Genomic DNA, 23,676 nt, shown 5'->3' on the forward strand with positions numbered 1-23,676 from the left:
AGGTTCCTTATCGCATTGCCAAGCAAAATAAGCCACATACGATTGGAGAGACCTTGGTAAAGCCATGTGCCCTGGAAATGGTCGAGCTGGTTTGTGGCTTGGAGCAGAGGAAGAAAATTGCAGCAGTGCCTTTGTCAAATGACGTCACCCACTCTAGAATTGTTGACATTTCTTCTAATATTCTGAAGCAAGTAATGGAAGAATTGGCAGCTACGCCATTTCCGTTCAGCATGCAACTGGATGAAACTACTGACGTCTCTTAGTGCAGCCAGCTCCTGGTTTTCGTCCGTTATATGCATGTTAATGCCATCAAAGAAGAATTCCTATTTTGTGATCCCCTTTTGGAAACTACAAAGGCCATCGACATCTTAGAAATGGTGAATAGTTTCTTTTCCAAGCAAAACTTCGACTGGAAGAAAAATCTTGGTACTCTGTGTACAGACGGAGCACCTGCGATGCTTTACAACACATCTGGTTTTGCTGCTTTGGTGAAGAAAGAAGCTCCTCAGGTCATCGTGACCCATTGTTTTCTACATCGGCATGCATTGGCGTCAAAGACTCTGCCAGCAATTCTGAAAGAAGTCTTGTCTACTGGCGTGAAAGTCGTCAACTTCATCAGAGCCAGGGCTGTGAACCATCGCGTTTTCAAGAGGTTTTGTCAAGAAATGGGAGCAGAATATGAAGTTCTTCTCTACCACACAGTTCGCTGGCTTTCCAGAGGACAAATCTTGAAGCGCTTGATTGAACTTCGAGCAGAAGTTTCACTTTTTTTGAGAGAAAAAGAAAGCCGACTCTCAGAACAGTTTGACAGTGAGGAGTTCATTCATGGCTTGGCCTACTTGGCGGATATTTTTGGCCATATGAATGAGGTGAATCTTGCGATTCAAGGCCCTGGAGTCACCATTATGGGTGCTGCTGAAAGACTGCAAGCTTTTCTGGCCAAGCTGCCACTGTGGAAGAGGAGGTTGGAGGCAGACAACTATGCAAACTTTCCAATGTTAGAGGAAGCGCTTCTGCAGGATGGAATCGAGAGTGACAAGGCCCTGTCAATTTCTCTGCAGGCAGAATTTTGCAGACATCTGGATACTCTGCAGAACTCTTTCAAAGGTTACTTTTGCTTAGGTGACCTTAAAGTTGAAACATGGATTCGTAATCCTTTCCTTGCCGACATAGACTGTATCAGTGATGAAGACCTTGCCAAAGATGACCTCATTGACCTGAAGACAAAGGAAAGGATACGAAATGAATTCAACTCGAAGAGCCTTGGAGAATTCTGGTGTGCGTTGACACAAGCCTACCCTCGTTTGGTAAAGCGAGCTATGGGTGCTCTGATTCCGTTTTCTACTACATACCTTTGTGAGTCAGGGTTTTCAGCACTTGTTTCTATCAAAACGAAAAGTCAAAATCGATTGGATGTCAAAGATGACATGAGTGTTACCTTGTCAAAGACCACTCCACAGTTCCATCTTCTTATTCAAGCCAAACAACAACAACCTTCTCATTGAAATGAACTTTTGAGCAGAATTAAAGTTGTTTTGTTTAATTTGCACAAGATGGTTGTATTTCATTTTTGTATGGAGTGGCCATTAATTTTTGCATAAAAAAGTGTGAAACATAATTCTTTGTTAAGATTGTTTGCCTTATTCATACTTTGTGTATGTCATACACTGTATGAGGCAATGAATTTTCAATAAAATAAAGTATATTCATTGCATGCAAAGTTGTGTTTATGTACTTATGTGCATTTTTCTAGGGAGGGGGTCCATAGCTTTCACCAGATTCTCAAAGGGGTCTGTGACTCAAAAAGGTGAAGAACCACTGCCTTAGATGAAGATATAAGAATGCATCTAACTGTTTGACTTAGGCTGAAGCACAAAAATGACGACCAAAATTAGATTTAAAATTGTACTGAAACTCTTCCTTAGCTAGATGTGTACACTTAAAAATCATTACGTGACAAAGTTAAGGTAGACAATCTTCTGGAAAATACCATCTGCCATAATTGTGTCAGATCCCAAGTTAACGCATCCTAGTTCAATTCAGTTTCAATTTCAATATTTATTCCTTGATAAAAGAAGCGGGATCCTAGTGCTGTCACTAGATACCCCTGTACAATAACACCAGAAGCATCTGGCAAGTGTCACAAGTATAGGTAAATACTACAAAGGTGCTTACTAAAACCTAAGGAAGGAAGGATATTCCTTCAACACATCATCAATATTATTTACATAATATCTGGCCAGTATGGGGATGATCATCGTGTCTCCGTCAGGGGGTCGTGGAGTGGTGGTTCAGCAGGCGTCACGGAAGCGTTGTATGTGTGGACATCTTAGGAGGTAGTGGACAAGGGTGCTGCTGTCGGGTCTTCTGCATAATGCACAAGAGCGTTGCTCAGGGGATGTGGGGATACCAATCTCCCAAGCAAAGTCATACCCAATGATGATACGGGCACCAATCACGTCCCTTTTCCGCGACCCTTTCCCATAGACATACGAGAGGTCAGGAAGTTTATGGAGGACATCGTACCAGGTGGGCAGGGAGTCCAAGGGGATGGCTGCTTCCCGAGCTTCTCTCTGTTTGCGGCGAATTTGGGTCCTAAGCTGTAAAAGTGTTCGAGGAACAACGTAGTCAGGTGTGGCCTTGTTACAGCCAGTCTTGGCAAGGCCATCTGCTGCCTCATTCCCCAAGATACCGACATGACTGGGTATCCATAGGAATGTCACAGGACGGCCTGCATCCTGAAGTGTGGATGTTAACCCTTCTATTCGGAGGATGAGGTCCTTATTTTCCCCTGATCCAAATGCGATCCCATCGAGAGCAGACCCGGAATCGCAGCAGACAAGCAAGGGGCAGAAACCATCGGCTTCTTCCTCAGAGATAAGGGCAGCAAGGAGGGCTATCAGTTCAGCCTGAGTGGAAGATGCCCCGTCAGAAACTCTGAGAGAAAGTTTGAAAGGTTCAGGGGCATCAGGACGGGAGATGAAGACACCAGCCCCGGCCCTACCTGTAGCGGGGTCAACAGAGCCATCAGTGTAGAGGACGACCCTACCTGGGGACCAGTGGGCTATCCTGGAGAGGTGGTATTTGCAGAGAATAACAGGGTTCACGTGGGATTTGGGGAGCGGTCCACCGAGGGCAATCACTTCAGGTTAAAAATCCAGCCAGGGAGAAGGAGACGAACCAACAGCAGGGGTGACAACAATATCAGGCAGGAGGTCGTGTTCCTGAAGGGCTCGGATGAGTGACCCTCGCCACTGTCTTCTAGGTGGAAGTCGGCCTCGGACAGCAGGAGTCAAGTTGGCTTGGACATAGATGCCCCAAGGATCCCGTAGAATGGAAACAGTAGTTTTTAGGTAAAAATCCTGGACACGATCCTGTAAGGAGGAAAGACCAAGTTCGGTATATAGAGAAGTAGAGCGTGTCCACTGAGGAGCCCCAAGGGTGATAAGAGCAGCTTACCTCTGGATAACTTCGAGACGGTTGACAGCAGTCCGACTAATGTTGACGAGGGCAGGGGCTGCGTAGTCGACACAGGAACGGACAAAGGACTTGTACATGGTGAGAAGTACAGGGATGGTGGCACCAAGGTAGAGAGGGGAGCGAGACGCCGAAAGCATATGTCTCGAAGATAGTGGACTTCAGGGATCTGACAACGTGTGCGAGTTACATACACACCCAGGTATTTTGTCTCATTAACCCAGTCCAAGGGCGTTCCTGATAAGAGAAAAGGGGGAAGGTACAACACGACCGTACCGCATGGCTTTTGTTTTCGCAGTTGAAAGAAGGTAACCAAGTGAATCACACACTCTGGAGACCAGATCAAGAGCTTCCTGCATGCTGAGGTAGTCAGGGGCTTGGAGGAGGACATCGTCGGCATATCCTGAGTGGACAACTTCTGTCGGCCACGGGAGAGATGCAATGGAGTGTATGAGAGTGTAAAACAAGGTGGGACTCAGGACTCCACCTTGAGGGGTGCCGAGGTTCATTTCTTGAACAGGAGATATAGAGCCTTCAACGCGAACCCGGGCCTGGCGTCCAGTGAGGTAAGAGGCGATCCATCGAAGTCTCCCGTTAATCCCGAACCGCGCAAGTTCAGCTAAAATGAGGGCAGGCTGAGCCGTATTAAAGGCTCCCTTGATATCAAGGAAGACGGAGACGCGGGCAGTCTGATTGCAATAAAGGGAAGCAATGGAGTGTGCTGTGCTGCGATGTTGTATGAAACTATTGAGGGAGTTGTGGAAGCCGCCTATGGTGTGAAGAAGGCGACGATGAAGTATCCTCTCCATCATCTCGCAAACACAGGAGGTAAGACTAATGGGTCGATATTTCCCAGGATCTCCCGGTTTAGGGATGGGGATAATAGTGGCACTTTTCCAGTCAGACGGGAGAACCCCGTGTTTATAAGACATTTTGTAGAAAGCAAGCAAGGGGCCATTAGGACTATTAGTACAGGAATTAAGGACGGAGTAGGTTATCTGATCATCCCCAGGAGAGGTGTCTTTTATAGAGCGACGAGCACTGTCAAGCTCGAACTGTGTGATGGGATGATCAGTGGGGGCAGGGGAGGTAAGAGCAGCACGAACAACAGGCTCAGACGCATCGATCCGAGCCTGCACTGCCTCCTGCAACGGATCTGGAAGTGTCTCAGGGGAGGAAGCTCGTGCCCAGTCCTCCATTAAAGAGCAGGCAATGGAGGCGGGGTCAGGGTGGGTGACGACGGGAACGATAGACCCCATGAAGGATAGCCAGTCCGCCTCACGAATCCGATGATGCTCCTGAGTTGCAAAGGAGCACCAGTTTTTTTAAGTCTTTCCAGTCCTCTGGAGAGCAAGAACTCCGTATGGCAGAGTGGAGATCATGGGTTACCTGCCGGAGATGTCTCATGGCAGGGATACGTTACCAGTAGTTGGTGGCACTTCTGGGGTGACGGGGAGGGCGTGGAGGGGTAGCGCGATTGACAGAGTCATACACGACATCAGTAAAATCAGCGCTGTAAGAGTCAAGGGACTGAGGGACAACATAGGAATCCGCCCAGGTAGAAAGGTATTGGGTAAAGGAAGGAACGGCATCTTGTGTGAGACGAAGGCGAGGGGATCGATAAGGAGCTGGTGTAGGGGCAGAGAAGGAGAGCCTGTGATGGGTAGTAACGGCAAGATGGTCACTATACAGAGCAGGCTCGGTGCAGACGGTAGGATGAAAGGAGGTATGACCGTTCAATAGTAAGCCAACATCAAGGAAACTATGGGGGAGGCGAGTAGGATCGTCAGGACAAAGAAAGCGAACATCATCATCCCCATTAAGAAACTGTGAGAGATGTGATCCGTTAAGGGTACATGGCGTGGGATGATCTGGAGTAAGAGTGGGATGGCGGGCATTAAAGTCGCCAAGAACAATAGTGGGAACCCCATCATGGAGGTCGTGAAGAACCTGGGGGTCCAGAGAATCACTCTTGAAATGAACATTGACTACATGAAGGGTCCGGTCACCAAGAGTAAGGGAGACAAAAAGTAATTCAGACGGGGGACCATATGAGTCAGGGGAAGGGAGACGAACAGATGGAATGGTGTTACGCACAAGGGTGAGGAGGCCACGAGCCTGCCCACAGTACCGAGGCAGGGTGTAAACAGTTTAGCCAGAGAGGCGGAGTGGAGTAACATCGTCTGTGATGGTTTCCTGAAGTAGAGCGACATCTACTTGATGGGAGAGCACAAACTGGGCAAGGTCTCTCCGGCGAGGTCTAAGTCCCTGGATGTTCCATTGTAAGAAGAGGGGAGAACTGCCTCCGGTATGAGATGAGTCGGTGGGGATAGACTGGGCTCCGGAGGAGGTAGCAAATTCTGTTGAGGATATTGGAGAGGGAGGAGTGGGAGAGCGAGGGATGGATCCTCCTTCTCGGGAGAAAGAAGGAGGCGGGTCACCAGGGCTTGCAAAGTGCGCCCCTGTTGGGTCAGGGTGTCCAGAATTACTTTTGTTGCCTCTGCAATGTGAAAATTGTCTCCACAAACGAGTCGAGTTGGGCAGAGAAAAGGTTGATTTGCTTGGAGTGGCGATCCAGACGAGAGTGATTTTTCCATAGAACCAATTTGGTGTACCTGTGCAGGAGCTGAAGGTGGCGGCGAGGGTTAGCGAGGGCCCGACTGGGCAGGTGGTGGTGGTGGTAGCGACGGAGACGGACGGTGAGGGTTCAGGTGAGCAGGAGGTGGTGGTGACGGGGAGGAAAAGTGAGGGCTCAGGTGAGCAAGAGGTGGTAGTGCTGGTGAAAGACAGCTGAGATCCAGGGCCGGTCAACGACCTTGTTCCAAGAACGGTAGGGAGAGGGAGGGAGGGGAGAAAGGATGGGTGGTAGGGGTGATAGGGGGGATGGTAGGGGAATGGAGATCAATGGGAAATCCTCGGTGGATGGAAGAGGCGGTGGTGGATAGGAGTGAGGTTGGGTTGACAGGGGCTTCATCAGAGACGAGGGCGGTGGTACAAGGTAAGTTTTCCCCGGGCGAGTGCCAGGACGTTGTGGGCAATTGGCATTCTAGGCTAGGTGACTGCCATGGCAGTTGACACAGTGGAACAATTGGGATTTTGTTCTTAATTTTCGATTTGCATTCCACTGTGTCGTGAGGACCTGCACAGAAACCGCAGGCGACCATCCTCGTGCACTCTCAGGTGCGGTGTTTCCACGGTTGGCAACGACCACAGATTTTCGGGGTTCCGATAAATCGGTCGAGAGGACAGTTTTGAATTGGTCCTACATTCTCCTTCGGAAGTGGGGGGGGGCCACCCACCAGCCGATGAGTTCGTTGGATGGACGCTTGGAGACCGGGTTGATGCGGCGCTCCATGTCGAGTAGTTGTGGGAGAAGAGGGCGAAGATCGTCGATAGGGATCTCCCAGGGTACGTGGCAAGAACGTTCGTGTGCACAGAGGCAAGTCCCGAGGAAAGGAAAGGCGAGACGACGAAGGCGCGACGGGGCAGGGAGACGAAGGTAATCCCCTATGTCCATCGTCGGCGGAGGGTCGGTCATTGAGCCACAAGTAAGCTCACTTGGGGACCCCGACGGCACAAGGAGGTCACCCTCTACAGCCCCAGACGGGGTGCGAGGGGGAGCCATAGCCCCTGCTGGAGACCCTGACTTCTGAGGTTTCTACTTCTTAGACTTGTCTTCAAAATGAAAGTCGTCAGCATTACTGTCACCTATTGCCGCCGTCTCCAACGAACGGGAGCGTTTAACGGCGGCTATAGGTCACGTTGGCAACACTGCAGTCAGGTGGAGTGGTAAACACGTCACTGCTACGTCACACTTCACATTGCGCATGCGCAAACTTGAAAATCTTCGACCAGGGGGACCGGGTGGTAGGACCAGGTGTTTTTATCAAACAAAAATGACAAAGTCCAAAACTTTTTAAAACAAAATAGGTGCCACTGCGCTGATAACTGGGTCTTACTATAGTTCTCTGCACAGACTGGGATTAGTAGACTCGCTGAATTCGTCAGAAATACGACTTTTAAGGGGCAGTCTCTTACAGCCTTTGTTGACACCCACGGCACGCAAGCGCGTCTCATCCTAGTTCAGGTAGAATCTTCATGTGTTTTACCTTTGGCAATATTGTAGGTAGTAGGTAATAGGCAGCTATCAAACAGGGAGGTACTACCGCCTGGAAAGATATTGGAAGCATAATGTGTTATCTAATGGTAGACCCTGCTGCCGTATAGCATGACAAATATTGTGACCAAGTCCCAGGTTCATGATCTGACTTTCTGTCTCATTTACACATAATTGCAGGGGCTCAATTGTTCCTCTTTGACAACACAACATACATATATCGTTTCTCATTATTGATTTTCTTGTATTCATTTATGGTTCTTTATTACTATTATTATTGTTGTTATTATTATTATTATTATTATTATTATTATTTTTATTATTATTGTTATTGTTATTGTTGTTGTTGTTGTTGTTGTTGTTGTTGCTGCTGCTGTTGCTGTTGCTGTTGTTGTTGTTGTTGTTGTTCCAAGACCATGAAGTGGGTCATTGACCTGTGCCCGGGTGGGTTAACCCCCGTAAAAAAAAGGTACTATGCATTCTCACATCTTCAGTTACGGAGGGGATACGATCATACGAACCTATTTGTTTACTAATACGAGCCATGAAGTCACCTGAACCAAGACGGCTGGTTGATGATGCAGTACTTGTAGGTTATTTCTTGTCATTTTAGACGATGCGAAACAGTATTAAAAATAAAATACTGTATAAATAAAAAAAAATACACACTAATATTTTCATATATACTCAGCACTCGTTTGTTTTTATAATTGTAAATAAATTTAATCATCAGGTTGAATAAATTAATTTGTGTATGTAATATGCATAATTTAGCGTGTACTTTTTATGGACCAACTTTCAATATATTTCATAATATAAGTTATTTTATGCACCGTGATAGATGTTATGTTTAATTTAAGTATCATATACTGTATGTGATCTAACTTACTGAAGTTTGTTTTTAGCTTTACAGCAATCATCCAACCTCTAGCGCTGATACGAAGAAAATTTATACTGGACTTCCTCTAGGTCACATACATACATACAGACAGACATACTGTACATACATAGTACTGTAATGGGAGCAATATTGGCAATAGTATTAGTTCAGTAGCACCGTAATAGTACAGGTAGTAGAATATTAATAGTAGAAATCGAAGTATTGTAGTTACATGCAATAGTAGTAGTACTGGTGATTGTAGTAGATGTAGTTGTAATAGCAAAAGTAGTTATAGTAATTGTAAGCGGCAGTATTTGTGGGAATTAGCAGCACTAGTCATAATTATAAGAATGATAAGAATATTTAACAGAGGCGTAATTGTCGTAATAAGAGAAGTAATTAATAATAATAATAATAATAATAATAATAATAATAATAATAATAATAATAATAATAATAATAATAATAATAATAATAAAACACCAACATTAATCAGCCCTAATGAACATGCTGATAAACTTATTTGTTTTTTCTTCAACAAACGAATTCTAAAAAGTATTATATTAAGTTAAAATACTTATTTTTTTCTTTTTCGTGTATTTTTTTCCCGAGCGCTTTTTAATACCAAAGCTCAAACAATATCCCAAAAGTGCTTGCCACTGAAATGTGTTATAGTATTTGTTGTGCGTAATATCAAACATGAATTTACTTTTAGCCTCGCGTTTAAAATGTTTTTCATACGTTTAACATTGTCACACTTGTTTGAAAAAATTTAAGTGTGAACGGAAACATGCAACATTTATGCCTGTTGATAAACTTTCACAGCTATACCAACAGGCATGACAAGAACGTAGCAGCCCACGAGAACACAACACACACACACACACACACACACAGCAGGAAGATTAAGGGAGAAGGAGAGGGAAACTGACAGATACGACGCGGTAATGGCAGATATATATAACAACCCTCCCCCATTAGCTGAGGAACCTAGCCTGGCGAAGCGGCTCTCAGGTCTACCATAAAATTGGTTCTCCCGCGTATGGGTGATCCATCACGGAGGACAGAAGCCTAGTCTCTCAGGCCTCGCACGCTCCCAATTGATCATCAAACACATTTTCAGCTATTCAGAATTCTCATTTTTTCCCAAGTTACATAAGCCTTCTATTCTTAGGGTGCTCGTTGTGAACATTTTAATGTAATATTGAGTTGATTAATCCTATTAGAAGCTGTATTTCCCAGGATACCACGAGCCTAGTAAGTCTATTGTGAACTAATTCGCGTTCAAAAAGTTTTGCAATTTTTTTTTATTAATTTGAAATGGAGTTACGGCCCTCCTAGTTCTCTCTTTAATCTTACATTAATGCTTACGTGCACGACTACCATCCATAAAGGTGGAATTATCCAGATAAATGACACTATAATTAACACAGCCAATAGAAGTGTTTACTGTGTGTGGTCAGATATACTGACTCCTTCACTTGTATGTCATTACCATTGTTCAGTGCTGGTGAGGAGAACAGACCCGTGTTTTGATGGATATATGATCAACTGATCGGGTGAAGAGCAAGAATAATCAGGTTTGATAATTACCTTCCTACATTTATCACGACGACTTTAGTGTAATCATTGTAATAGTTCCACACTGTTCTAATAGAGAAATTCCGTCCCAGTAAGTAAATCTGTCTCGACAGTCGCACACACACACACACATATATATATATATATATATATATATATATATATATATATATATATATATATATATATATATATATATATATATATATATATATATATATATAATATATATATATATATACAGTATATATATATATATATATATATATATATATATATATATATATATATATATATATATATATATATATATATATATATATATATATATATATATATATATATATATATATATATATATATATATATATATATATATATATATATATATGCGTCTACACACGCCCCTCCCGCAATCTGTAATCAAGTTCACCACACAAAATTCTGGTTCCCGGCCCCACAACCTGCCCTCTCCCCTGTAATTTCTATTAGCCCACAATCTTGCAGAGATCAAGACACAATGCTTCCTATTCCAAAATAAGGATACGCTGCTCCGGTGACGTCATACCAAATTCTTTAAGGTTATGAAACAGTTTTAAGAAAAGAGGATTGAGATAATTCCTGGCACAATGAGATAATATTCCTTGGCTGTATATAAATATTGTCATCTTCTACCCCAAGCGCTGCCATTCTAATATACTTTACATTTTACTAAAACAAGAACAATAAATTTATAGGCATATATATATATACTTCATTTTTAGTCCATATAACACGCAGACTTTGAACATATAATCAACGATCTCACCAGCCAGGATTCGAACCCTCCACCCACTGGGTGGGACTAGGGAACGCCACCGACCAACCCACAAGAACACTAAAAGCAAACCTAGACTGTTATATTTCACACAAAGCCTGTTCATCGAGCTGATGCGCCGTGAACCTCATTGGGAACTGCCCGTGCCTCGTATGTGGTGTCAGTAGCATTTTACCGAATCCAGCTGGTATGAAACACGAGGTACATATATATACTTCATTTTTAGTCCATATAACACGCGGACTTTGAACATATAATCAACGGTAGCGTTCCCTAGTCCCACCCAGTAGGTCGAGGGTTCGAATCCTCGCTGGTGAGGTCGATGATTATATGTTCAAAGTCCGCATGTTATATGGACTAAAAATGAAGTATATATATGGTACCTCGTGTTTCATACCAGCTGGATTCGGTAAAATGCTATTGACACCACATACGAGGCACGGGCATTTCCCAATGAGGTTCACGGCACCATCAGCTCGATGAACAGGCTTTGTGTGAAATATAACTGAGTCTAGGACTGCTTTTAGTGTCCTTTTGGGTTGGTCGGTAGCGTTCCCTAGTCCTACCCAGTAGGTGAGGTCGTTGATTATATATATATATATATATATATATATATATATATATATATATATATATATATATATATATATATATATATATATATATATTCTGAGGTTATCAGCATATACCTACATCACGCGCACCTACAGTGATTTACTTGCACTTATATATATATATATATATATATATATATATATATATATATATATATATATATATATATATATATATATATATATATATATATATATATATATATATATATATATATATATATATATATATATATATATATATATAATTTTTCAATTTTCAGAAATTTCTCCAAATTTTTTCAGAAATTTTGCCAAATTTCGAAATTTTCCAAAAATTGTCAGAAATTTTCTGAAAAATTTCCCAAAACTTCAAAATTTCTGATAAATTTTTCCCAAAAATTTTCGAATTTATCTCAAAATTTTCAGAAATTGTTAACAAATTTTAGAAAATGTCCAATTTACCCTAAAGTTTTCCCAAAAATTTTCCCCAAAATTTTCAAAATTTCGAATTTTCGAAAATTTCTCCAAATTTAAAAAAATAAAAAATTGCCATATTTCCAGAAATTTTGCCAAATTTCAAAATTTTGCCAAATTTCAGAAATTTTCAAAATTTTCAAAATTTCCTTAAAATTTTCAGGAATTTTCGTAAATTTTCAAAATTCAGAACTTTCTCCAAAATTTTCAGAATTTTTGCCAAATTTCAGAAATTTTCCAAAATTTTCAAAAAATTTTCCAAAATTTTCAGACATTTTCCTAAAATTAAAAAAGATCCTAAAATTTGTAAATATTTTATTTTTTAATTTTCAGAAATTTTCAAATTTTTTCAGAAATTTTTGCCAAATTTCGAAAATTTCAATAATTGTCAGAAATTTTCTGAAAAATTTCCCAAAACTTCAAAATTTCTGATAAATTTTCCCAAAATTTTCAAAATTTCTCCAAAATTTTCAAAATTTTTAACAAATTTTGAGAAAATATCCATAATTTCTCAACAATTTTCCAAATTTTTCAAAATTTTCCCCAAAATTTTCGAAAATTTTTCAAAAAATTTCAAATTTTCCCAAACTTCAAAATTTTCAAATTTTCGAAATTTTCCCCAAATTTTCAAAAATTTCTTACAAATTTTCAGAAAATTTGGCTTAAATTTCAGAAATTTTTCCTAAATTTCAGAAATTTTCCCAAAATTTTCAAAAATTTCAAAATTTCAGAAATTTTGTGGCTAAACATAGAAATTTCTCAAAATTTTCAGAAATTTTCAAAATTTTTACAAAATATTCAAAATTTTCAGAAATTTCCAGAAATTTTTCAGAAATTTTCCAAAATTTTCAAAATTTCAGAAATTTTTCCAAAACTCCAAAATTTTTAAATTTTACACAATTTTTAAAACATTTCAAAATTTACCAAATTTTCCGAAAATTTTTCAAAATTTTCAGAAAATTTTCAAAATTTTTCAAAATTTTTCAGAAAATTTCAAATATTTTACAAAATTTCAAAAAATTTTATAAAATTTTCCAAAATTTTACACAAATTTTACCAAATTTCCAAAAATTTCCAAAATTTTCAAAAATTTACAATTTTTCAGAAAATGTTCGAAATTCCGAAATTTTTCAAAAATTTTCAGAAATTTTTCAACAAATTTTCTGATTTTTCCAACAAATTTTCTGAAAATTTTCAAAATTTTCTGAAAATTTACTACAAAAATTCTCAAAATTTTACAAATTTTCGAAAATTTACAAAATTTTACAAAATTTACAAAATTTCCAAAAGTTTCAAGAAATTTTCCAAAATTTACCAAAATTTCCAAAAAACAAAATATTCAGAAAGAATTTTCCCAAATTATCCAAAATTTTCAAAAATTTTCACAAAATTTTCCAAAATTTTACGAAATTTTCCAAAAATTTTACAAAATATTCGAAAAAATTTTCAGAATTTTCCAAAAATTTTCAAAACTTTCCAAAAATTTTCAGAAATTTTAAATTTTCAAAAAATTTTCAAAATTTACAAAAAATTTCAAAAATTTTCAAAAATTTTACAAAATTTTCAAAATTTTCAAAAATTTTACATAATTTTTCAAAAATTTCAAATTTTACGAAATTTTCCAGAATTCCCAAAATATTCAGAATTTTCAAAAATTTTACAAAATTTTTACAATAATTTTACAAAATTTTCAAAAAATTTTCAGAAATTTTCAAAAATTTACCAAAAATTTCGAAAATTTCCAAAATTTTCAGAAAATTTTCCCAAATTATCCAAATTTTTCAGAAATTTTTCAAAATTTTCCAAAATTTTTCAAAATTTTATACAATTTCCAAAAATTTCAAAAATTTACAAAATTTTCCGAAAATTTTTCAAAATTTTCCCAGAAATTTTCAAAAAATTTCAAAATTTTACAAAATTTTACAAAAATTTTACAAAAATTTCAATTTCCAAAAATTTTCAAAAATTTTTACAATTTTCCAAAATTTCCAAAAATTTCCAAAAATTTAGAAATTTTCGAAATTTTCAAAAATTTCAAAATTTACCCAAATTTTCAGAAAATTTCCAAAAAATTTTCAAAATTTTCCCAAATTTATACAATTTTCCAAAAATTTCAAAAATTTCCAAAATTTTCGAAAATTTTCAAAAATTTAACAGAAATTTTCAAAAAATTTCCAAAATTTTACAAATTTACCAAAATTTTCCAAAAATTTCCAAAATTTTCAAAATTTAGAGAAATTTTCCAAAATTTTTCAAAAATTTCCAAAATTTACTAAATTTTAGAAAATTTTCAAAATTTTCCCAGAAATTTTCAGAAAATTTCAAAATTTTCGAAAAATTTCAAAATTTTACGAAATTTTTCCAAAAATTTTACAAAATCGAAAATTCTTTCAGAATTTTCCAAAAATTTTACAAAAAATCGAAAAAGAATTTTCAGAAATTTTCCAAAAATTTTCCCAAAATTTCGAAAATTTTCTATTTTCAAAAAATTTCCAAAAATTTTACAAAATTTTCCAAAATTTTACACAATTTTCAAAAATTTCAAAATTTAGAAAGATTTTCAGAAAATTTTGGAAAAATTTCCAGAAATTTTTCGAATTTTTCGAAAATTTTCGAATTTTTCAAAATTTTCAGTTCCAAAAATTTTCAGAAATTTTCCAAAACTTTTCAAAATTTTCGAAAATTTTCCAAAAATTTTATAAAATTTTCCAAAAATTTCAAAAATTTACCAAAATTTTCCCAGAAATTTTCAGACAATTTTCAAAAATTTTACAAATTTTACAAAAATTTTACAAATTTTACAAAAATTTACAAAATTTTCAAAAATTTTCAGAAATTTTCAAAAATTTTGAAAATTTTCAAATATTTTACAAAATTTTCAAAAATTTACACAAATTCAAAAATTTCCAAAATTTTCCAAAAATTTAGATGTTTTCAGAAAATTTTCAAAATTTTATACAATTTTCAAAAATTTTCCAAAAAATTTTATACAATTTTCCAAAAATTTTCCAAAATTTTCCCAGAAATTTTCAGAAAATTTCAAAATTTTACAAAATTTTCAAAAATTTTCAGAATTTTTTCAAAAAATTTAAGAAAATTTTCCAAATATTTTACAAAATTTTCAAAAATTTACAAAATTTTCAAAAATTTTCCAAAATTTACACAAATTTCGAAAAATTTCAAAAATTTTCCAAAATTTAGATATTTTAAAATGTTCAAAATTTTCGAAATTTACAAAAATTTTCCCAGAAATTTTCCCAAAATTTTCAGAAAATTTCAAAATTTTACCAAAATTGTCAGAAAATTTTCCAAAATTTTCAGAAAAATTTTCAAAATTGTCAGAAAATTTTCCAAAATTTTCATAAAATTTTCAAAATTTTTCAGAAATTTTCCAAAATTTTCATAAAAATTTTCAAAATTTTCAGAAAATTTTCAAAATTTTCTGTAAAATTTTCCAAAATTTTCGAAAAATCTCAAAATTTTCGAAATAATTTAAATAAAAATCCAAAAATTTTGGGAAATCTGGGGAAATTTTTGAAAATCTAGGAAATTTTAGAGAAAATCGGAAATTTCTGAAAAATCTAGGAAATTTTTGGAAAATCTAGGAATTTTTGGAGAATCTGGAAATTTCCCAAAATTTCAAAATTTGTAAATTTTTGTAAAATTTTAAAAATTTTTGAAATTTTTTGGAAAATTTCTGTAAATTCTGGAAAATTTCTGAAAATTTTGGAAAATTTTGGACATTATTTGTAAATATTGGAAAAATTTCGAAATTTTCAAAAATTTCGAAAATTACAAAAATTTTCCGAAAATTTTCCAAAATTTTAAAATTTTCCAAAATTTCGAAATTTTCAAAATTTTTCAAATAATGTCAAAATTTTCAAAATTTTTCAGAATTTTCAAAATTTACAGAAATTTTCCAAAAAATTTCCAAAAATTTTTAAAAATTTTACAAAAATTTACAAAATTTTCAAAAATTTTACAAATTTTTCCAAAATTTCTGAAATTTTCAAAAATTTCCAAATTTTTCAGAAATTTTCGAAATTTTAATAACCTAACCTAACCTAACCTAACCTAACCTAACCTAACCAAACCTAACCTTCCCTTGCCCCTCCTCCCCTACCCAGGCACCCCGTACTACTCCATACCAATCCATCCGAAAAAATCTTTAAAAAATCGGAATTATTCGGAAAAATCGAAAAACGGTAAAAAATAGAAAAATTGGAAAACCTAACCTACCAATCTAACCTAACCTAACCTAACCCAACCTAACCCAACCCAACCCAACCTCAACCTAACCTAACCTAACCTAACCTTGCCCCCTCCTCCCCCCACCCAATTTTTTCAAAAGTTTTTCCGAAATTTTAAAACCTAACCTAACCTAACCCAACCTAACCTAACCCTAACCTAACCAAACCTAACCTTCCCTTGCCCCCTCCTCCCCCCCACCCCTCCAACCCCTGCCCTACTCCTACCAATCCATCCGAAAAAATCTTTAAAAATCGGAAAATATTCAGGAAAAATCGAAAAACGGTAAAAATAGAACAAATTGGAAAACCTAACTAACCTAACCCAACCCCAACCTAACCTAACCTAACCTAACCTAACTAACCCTAACCCAACCTAACCTACACAACCCAACCTAACCTAACCTAACCTAACCCAACCTAACCTAACTAACTAACCTAACCCTAACCTACCTTGCCCCCTCCTCCCCCACCCTCCAACCCCTGCCCTACTCCTTACCAATCCATCGGAAAAATCGTTAAAAAACGGAAAAATTCGAAAAAAATCAGAAAAACGGTAAAAATACGAAAAATAGGAAAACCTAACTAACCTAACCAAACCTAACCTAACCTAACCTAGCCTAGCCCGTCTCCTCCCCCTGCCCGATTTTTAAAGGTCGAAAAAACGGAAAAAGTAAATATCGGACACCCCAACCCAACCCACCCCAACCCTAACCTAACCCTAACCTAACCCAACCCTAACCTAACCTACCCAACCCAACCCAACCCAACCTACCCCTAACCCAACCTAACCTAACCTACCTAACCCAACCCAACCCAACCCACAACCTAACCCAACCTACACCTACCAACCTAACCCAACCGAACCTATCCTAACCTAATCTAACCTACCTACACCCCTAACCTAACCCTCAACCTTTCCTCCCCCCCCACCCCGGCACCCCCCTGCATACTCCGTTCAATACATCGGAAAAATCTTTAAAAATCGATAAAAATTCGAAAAAATAGAAAAACGGTAAAACAAAAAAATCGAGACTGAAAAAATAGAAAAATCAAAACCCTAACCTAACCCAACCTAACCTAACCTAACCTATCCTATTTTTTGTAAAATTTTTGGAATTATTTTTAAATTTTGGAAAATATTTGAAATTTTTGTAAAATTTTGGAAAATTTTGTAAAATTTTTGGAAAATTTCTGAAAATTTTGTAAAATTTCTAAAGTTTAGGAAAATTTCTGTAAATTTTTGAAAATTTCTGAAATTTTGGAAAATTTCTGAAAATTTATGGAAAATTTCGAAAATTTTATGAAATTTTTGGAAAATTTCTGAAAATTTTGTAAAATTTCTAAAAGTTTGAAAATTTCTGAATTTTGAATTTCCTTTGGAAAATGCATGAAATTTTGTAAAAATAAAATACTAATAAAATTTTGTAAAATTTTAATTACTAAAATTTCTCAGAAATTTCGGAAGAATTTCTCAGGAAAATTTCGGAAAAATTATAGATATTGATAAATTATTCGAGAAAGAACCTGGAAAAAATTGCCTAACTTTCTGAAATTTCTGTAAATTTTTGGAAAATTTCTGAAAATTTTTGGAGAATTTCTGAAAATTTTTGTAAAATTTTGTAAAATTTTGGTAAAATTTTGTAAAATTTTTGTAAAATTTTGTAAAATTTTTGTAAAATTTTGTAAAATTTTGGTAAAATTTTGTAAAATTTTGGTAAAATTTTGTAAAATTTTTGTAAAATTTTGTAAAATTTTTGTAAAATTTTGTAAAATTTTTGGAAATTTTCTGAAAATTTTGGTAAATTTCGGAAAATTTGGGAAAATTTTCGGAAATTTTTGGAAAATTTTTGGAAAATTTTGAAAATTTTTGGAAAATTTCTGAAAATTTTCGATTTTTGGGGGGGCAATTTTGGACAATTTCTGAAATTTTGGAGAAAATTTCTGAGAAATTTTGGAACATTTGAGAAATTTTGGAAAATTTCTGGAAATTTGGCAAAAATTTCTGGAAAATTTGGAGAAATTTCTGAAATTTGGGGAACAATTTTGAAAGTGGAAATTTCTGAAAAAAAATTGGGAAATTTTTTGAGATTTTTTGAAAATTGTTGAAAATTTTTGGAAAATTTCTGGAATTTTTCGGAAAATTTTGGAAAATTTTTGGACAATTTTCGGAAAATTATTGGAAAATGTCTGAAAATTTTTGAAAATGGGAAGTTTTGTCAGAAAACTGGAATTTTAATCATAGAAAACGGGAATTTTATCAAAGAAAACGGGAAATTTCATCCTAAAATGGAAAATTTCATCACAGAAAATTGGATTTTTCTTCACATAAATCAGGGATATTTTCATAGAAAACGGGAATTATCATCATAAAAAACATGAATTTTCATCATAAAAAGCTACAATTTTCATCATAGAAAACGGGAATTTTCATCATAGAAAATGGAAATTTTTATAACAAAACTGGAATTTTCATCGTAGAAAACGGGCATTTTTGTCATGGGAACTGCGAATTTTTTCTTAAAAAAGGGGAATTTTTGTCATTGAAAATGTAAGTTTTCATCATAGAAAACGGGAATTTTATCATAGAAAACAGGAAATTTAGTAAAATGGAAAATTTCATCAGAAAATTTGATTTTTCTTCATAAATTAGGGGTTTTTCACAGAAAACGGGAATTTTGATCATAGAAAACGGGAATTCTCATAGAAAACGGGAATTTTTATAATACAAAACGGTAATTTCCATCATAGAAAACGGGCATTTTTGTCATAGTAACTGCGAATTTTTTCTTAGAAAATGGGAATTTTTGTCATAGAAAACCGGAATTTTAATCATAAAACACGGGAATTTTATCATAGAAAACGGGAAATAACATCCTAAAAATTGAAAATTTCATCACAGAAAATTTTATTTTTTTCATATAAATCGGGGATATTTTCATAGAAAATGGGAATTTTCCTCATATTAAACACGAATTCTTATCATAGAAAGCTACAATTTTCATCATAGAAAACTGGAATTTTAATCATAGAAAACGGGAATTTTATCATAGAAAACGGGAAATTTCATCCTAAAAATGGAAAATTGCATCACAGAAAATTGGATTTTTCTTCATATAAAACACGATTTTTATCATATTTAGCTAAAATTTTCATCTTAAAAAATGTGAATTTTCATCCTAGAAAACGGGAATTTTCACTATAGAAACGGAATATACATAATACAAAACAGGAATTTTCATCATACGAACAGGCATTTTTGTCATAGGAACTGCAAATTTTTTATTAGAAATTGGGAATTTTATCGCAGAAAACGGAAATTTTCATCATAGAAAATGGGTATTTTTGTCACAGTAACTATTTTTTTTTAGAAAATGGGAATTTTGGTCATAGAAACTGGAATTTTTATCATAGTAAATGGGAATTTTATCATAGAAAATGGAAAATTTCATCCTAAAAAATTGAAAATTTCATCACAGAAAATTGGAATTTACTTCATATAAATCGGGGATATTTTCATAGAAAACTGGAATTTTCATCATATAAAACACAAATTTTCATCAAATTTTCATCACAGAAAACGGGAATTTTCATAATACAAAATGGAAATTTTCATCATAGAAAACGGTCATTTTTGTTAGTGACTGAGAATTTTTTCTTAGAAAATGGGAATTTTGGCATAGAAAACTGGAATTGTAATTATAGAAAAGGGAATTTTGTCAGAAAACGGGAAATCCTAAAAATGGAAAATTTCATCACAGAAAATTGGATTTTTCTTCATATAAATCGGGGATATTTTCATAGAAAACGGGAATTTTCATCATATAAAACACGAATCTTATCACAGAAAGCTAAAATTTTCATCTTACAAAATGGGAATTTTCATCATAGAAAACGGGAATTTTCTCATAGAAAACTGGAACTTTTATAATACAAAACGGAAATTTTCATCATAGAGAACGGGCATTTTTTCATAGGAACTGCAATTTTTTTTCTTAGAAAAGGGGAATTTTTGTCATAGAAACTGGAATTTTAATCATAGAAAATAGAAATTTTATCATAGATAACGGGAAATTTCATCCTAAAAATGGAAAATTTCATCACAGAAAATTTGAGTACCAAACAATACTCTTCTGTATCCCACCTATAGTACACTGGAGCATCAACCGAACAGGTTACCTGAATATGTAGCTTGTAGATAGTAATAGGACTCTGCAGTAGCCACACAATTAGCAAAGAACAAGTGGCTTACCTCATACTCTTGCTAGCTCTAAAAATAAATATCACCGAGGAGATTATACACATGAATTCTCGGACAAATAACACACGCAAAGCAATCTGGACTTAGCGGTGAGCTCATACAACAACACTGAATGAGCTGGTCATGTTTACATCGGGGACGTGAACAAGAGGATAGGTGAACACGTCCAAGTCAACCATTTCCCAGCGTCTGGCTACGGGCCTGTGGGTGAGATCTCGGCTCACCCCATAGGTAGTAGGTAGTAGGCAGCTTTCAAACAGGGAGGTACTACCACCTGGGAAGATATTGTAAGCATAATGTGTTGTCTAATGGTAGACCTGTGCCCAGGTGGGCTAATCCCCGTAAAAAAAAAAATGTGTTGGTGACAACATCCGACATATGGACGTTCATCCATCTCCAAATACTAGAGATGTCGTCCCGACCAGTTTGGCCTACAGGTACCTCTCTCTCTTTCTCTCTCTCTCGCTCTCTCTCTGTGTAAGCGGGATGGAATCGTGGCTTAGAGTGAGTTACACGAATGTCGTAACATTACTAGGCTGAAGGCGCTTGAACACTACTTAAACACAGCAAAAATATGTCAATAACACTTAATATAACGAAATGGAATGGGCACTGGGCGTTACCTGTGTAAGCGGGATGGAATCGTGGCTTACAGTGAAGTAAGGAGCCCGGTGAACCTTTCTCCCACCAGCATCTCCCAACCGTGAGTTACCAAGTCGCCACTTACAGAAAGTAAATCGACAGACTAAGTTACTCTACAAAGCGGCGTATGAAAAGGAGGCTACGAACTCATTATCTTATAGAGTTTCCCTCTCAAAACTAAGTAGTAACTGAGCTCTCAAAAACAAGAACAAAACTAATGACAAATACTTAGAACGGCAGTGCTTGGGGGGGGGGAGGGGAGTATATAACTGAGACTTTTTTTAAAAACTCGAGCGATAAATACATTTTTTGTTTACATTTCAGATAATTATCTAACTTCTTTAATACAAAACTGACAACACTTTCTATGTTTCCATCAGATTCTCTGATGTTTAGGTATCAAAACAAAAGTACTTAAATAACGAAAGATACATAAGATTTACAGCTGGTAAACAGAGTACTAAACACAATCTCTTAACACAAAATACTCAACATATAAGATACAAGATGCCTTCAACATATACTCAACACATCTAGAGTCTTTCCTCTTACTGCGGGTACAATAAATTCATTTGCTCCTAATTTAAAATTCCCACAATACCCTAAGTTAATTAAAAAAATACCCGAGTCCCTGAGCGAGTGCACAAAAGCAAAACGGAGGAACTACGACATCCTGAAGTGGATAGAGAACGGACAACTCTCAGGGTACTCAACGTTTCATATGTTTTGTGGGCGCTGTAGCATAATTTGAATAATTAAGTGTTGAATGGACTAACTGCATAAACGTGATCATTACATTACATTCATCTTACAAATCACTACAAGATATGGATCCATTTGATTGAAGTCAGGGTACCTCTTGTTCCACACTTTGTAGATACTGTTGTAGTGGAAGTCTCCCCTACAACTGCGTAGCTGCATGCCACCTGCTACGTCTTCCCTAGCAACCAAACGAGCGGCCCAGGGGGGGGCGTCACCAAATGCCACAGTATCCTAGCAACAGAGCCAAAAGACAGGCTACTTCTCGGGTTTTCCCACCATGACTCACGGCTGACTCACGGCTGCTGTGTATATAAGCTCTGTCTCTCCATTGAGATTCATTCTGGCCTCTCTTCCTGAACACGCAACACCTCCTCCTCCGCCGCTGCCTGGCGGCTCTCGCTTCTCCTCCGCCTGCCTGGCGGTCCTCGCTCCCGCCGGCGAGCATGGCGACCCACCAGCTGTCCTTCTCTGAGCGTCCTCACCAACCAGCTCTCTTATTCTGCTCTCGGTTCCTGAACACGCAACACCTCCTCCAAGCAAGCTCCTCGCTGTCCCGTTCTCATTCAACCAGGAGGCCAGCAACAGGCAACATCTTCTCTAACGAAGCTCCTGCACCTCTACCTCCTTCAACACGCTACTTACCGAACGTGCCTACTGAGCAGCTCCTCACCACACGGCACCTCCAGCACCAGACTGTCTATCATATAACTTATATTATACAAGAAAACCACCTTAGAGTTTCCATCCATCCTGAGTGCTAGACAACATTGTATCACGAAACCCTACACTGTACTGTACTTCACAAACCACTACAGAAGTTGGATGCATTTGGTTGATGTCCACGCCTTGCTGATGCATCATCACCTGTGGAAGAAATAATATGTTTATATATACAATACACTGTACCCTCATTGATTTGGAGCGTTATAATTCAGATTTCGGCTTAATTATGTTGTCTTAAAAAATGAATAAAAGGATTTAATTTCGGAATAGATCTGAAATAACCGAGCGCTTCCAAAAAGTTGCGTGCCAATGGGCTTGAAATTTCATTCTCATCGATTCAACTGTGCTCATGCGGCTTCCTAAGCAGGATTGGGTCAGGTGTCATCCCACTTGGACAATCGTATTTTATGTGCTGTTTTTGCCATACCACCTGGATGATTATTATAGGATTATAATATAGATTAAGATGAATGAGTTTTACAGGATGTCTACTGGCCAGACAAAAAAAAATTCTGGTCCTTCCAGGTGTAAATTTGAAAAATTCCAGGAACAGTACAAAATAACAGAATTAGAGGTTTTCAATAATATTTATATATTATTAAGAAAATTTAAAGATTTAAAATATATGGTACCGAGTAAATAAAACATTATTGAAAAAAATTTAATTTTCACCACAAAAATCCCACACACAATCCCAGATGAGCAATTGCACCATAACATATTCCCAGTTTCTTGTTTACAGAGTTAAGGGTTGGTGCTTACCAGAGGTTCTGTCTTGAGCACTTAGTCAATAATATTGTAGCGTATTTATAAGAACTTAATAAATATTATTGTAATGTAAAATGAGTCTTCATATGCCCTGGTTAGTTGTTAAGTGCCAAAGTAGTCAAATGTACTGTATCAATTAATTTTAAAATCGAAATTAGAAATTACAATGTAATAAGACAATAGTTTAGTAGTGCTGTTAATGTGTGTGCTGTGTAAGTGCCTCGTCACATCACCTCTTGCCTCATCACCTCACCTAGTAAGATGCTATATTTATTGTACAGGTATTTATTTTTTTACAGTATTAGTACAGTATTAATTTATTATTACTGTA

The 23,676-nt window shown here is 36.2% G+C and overlaps 1 protein-coding gene across 1 annotated transcript in view; it reads left to right on the forward strand.

The window, feature by feature from the left end:
* The first annotated feature begins 293 nt into the window (after positions 1–293).
* The window catches only part of LOC121875870 (protein ZBED8-like), a 29,076-nt gene continuing 5,693 nt past the window's right edge, over positions 294–23,676 (forward strand). Inside the window, exon 1 of the mRNA XM_042380583.1 lies at positions 294–1,307. Coding sequence (XP_042236517.1) covers positions 294–1,307 — 1,014 coding nt within the window. The remainder of the gene's footprint in view (positions 1,308–23,676) is intronic.

The sequence above is a fragment of the Homarus americanus genome, unplaced genomic scaffold (assembly GCF_018991925.1).
Source record: "Homarus americanus isolate GMGI-L3 unplaced genomic scaffold, GMGI_Hamer_2.0 scaffold36791, whole genome shotgun sequence".
Lineage (NCBI taxonomy): Eukaryota > Metazoa > Arthropoda > Malacostraca > Decapoda > Nephropidae > Homarus > Homarus americanus.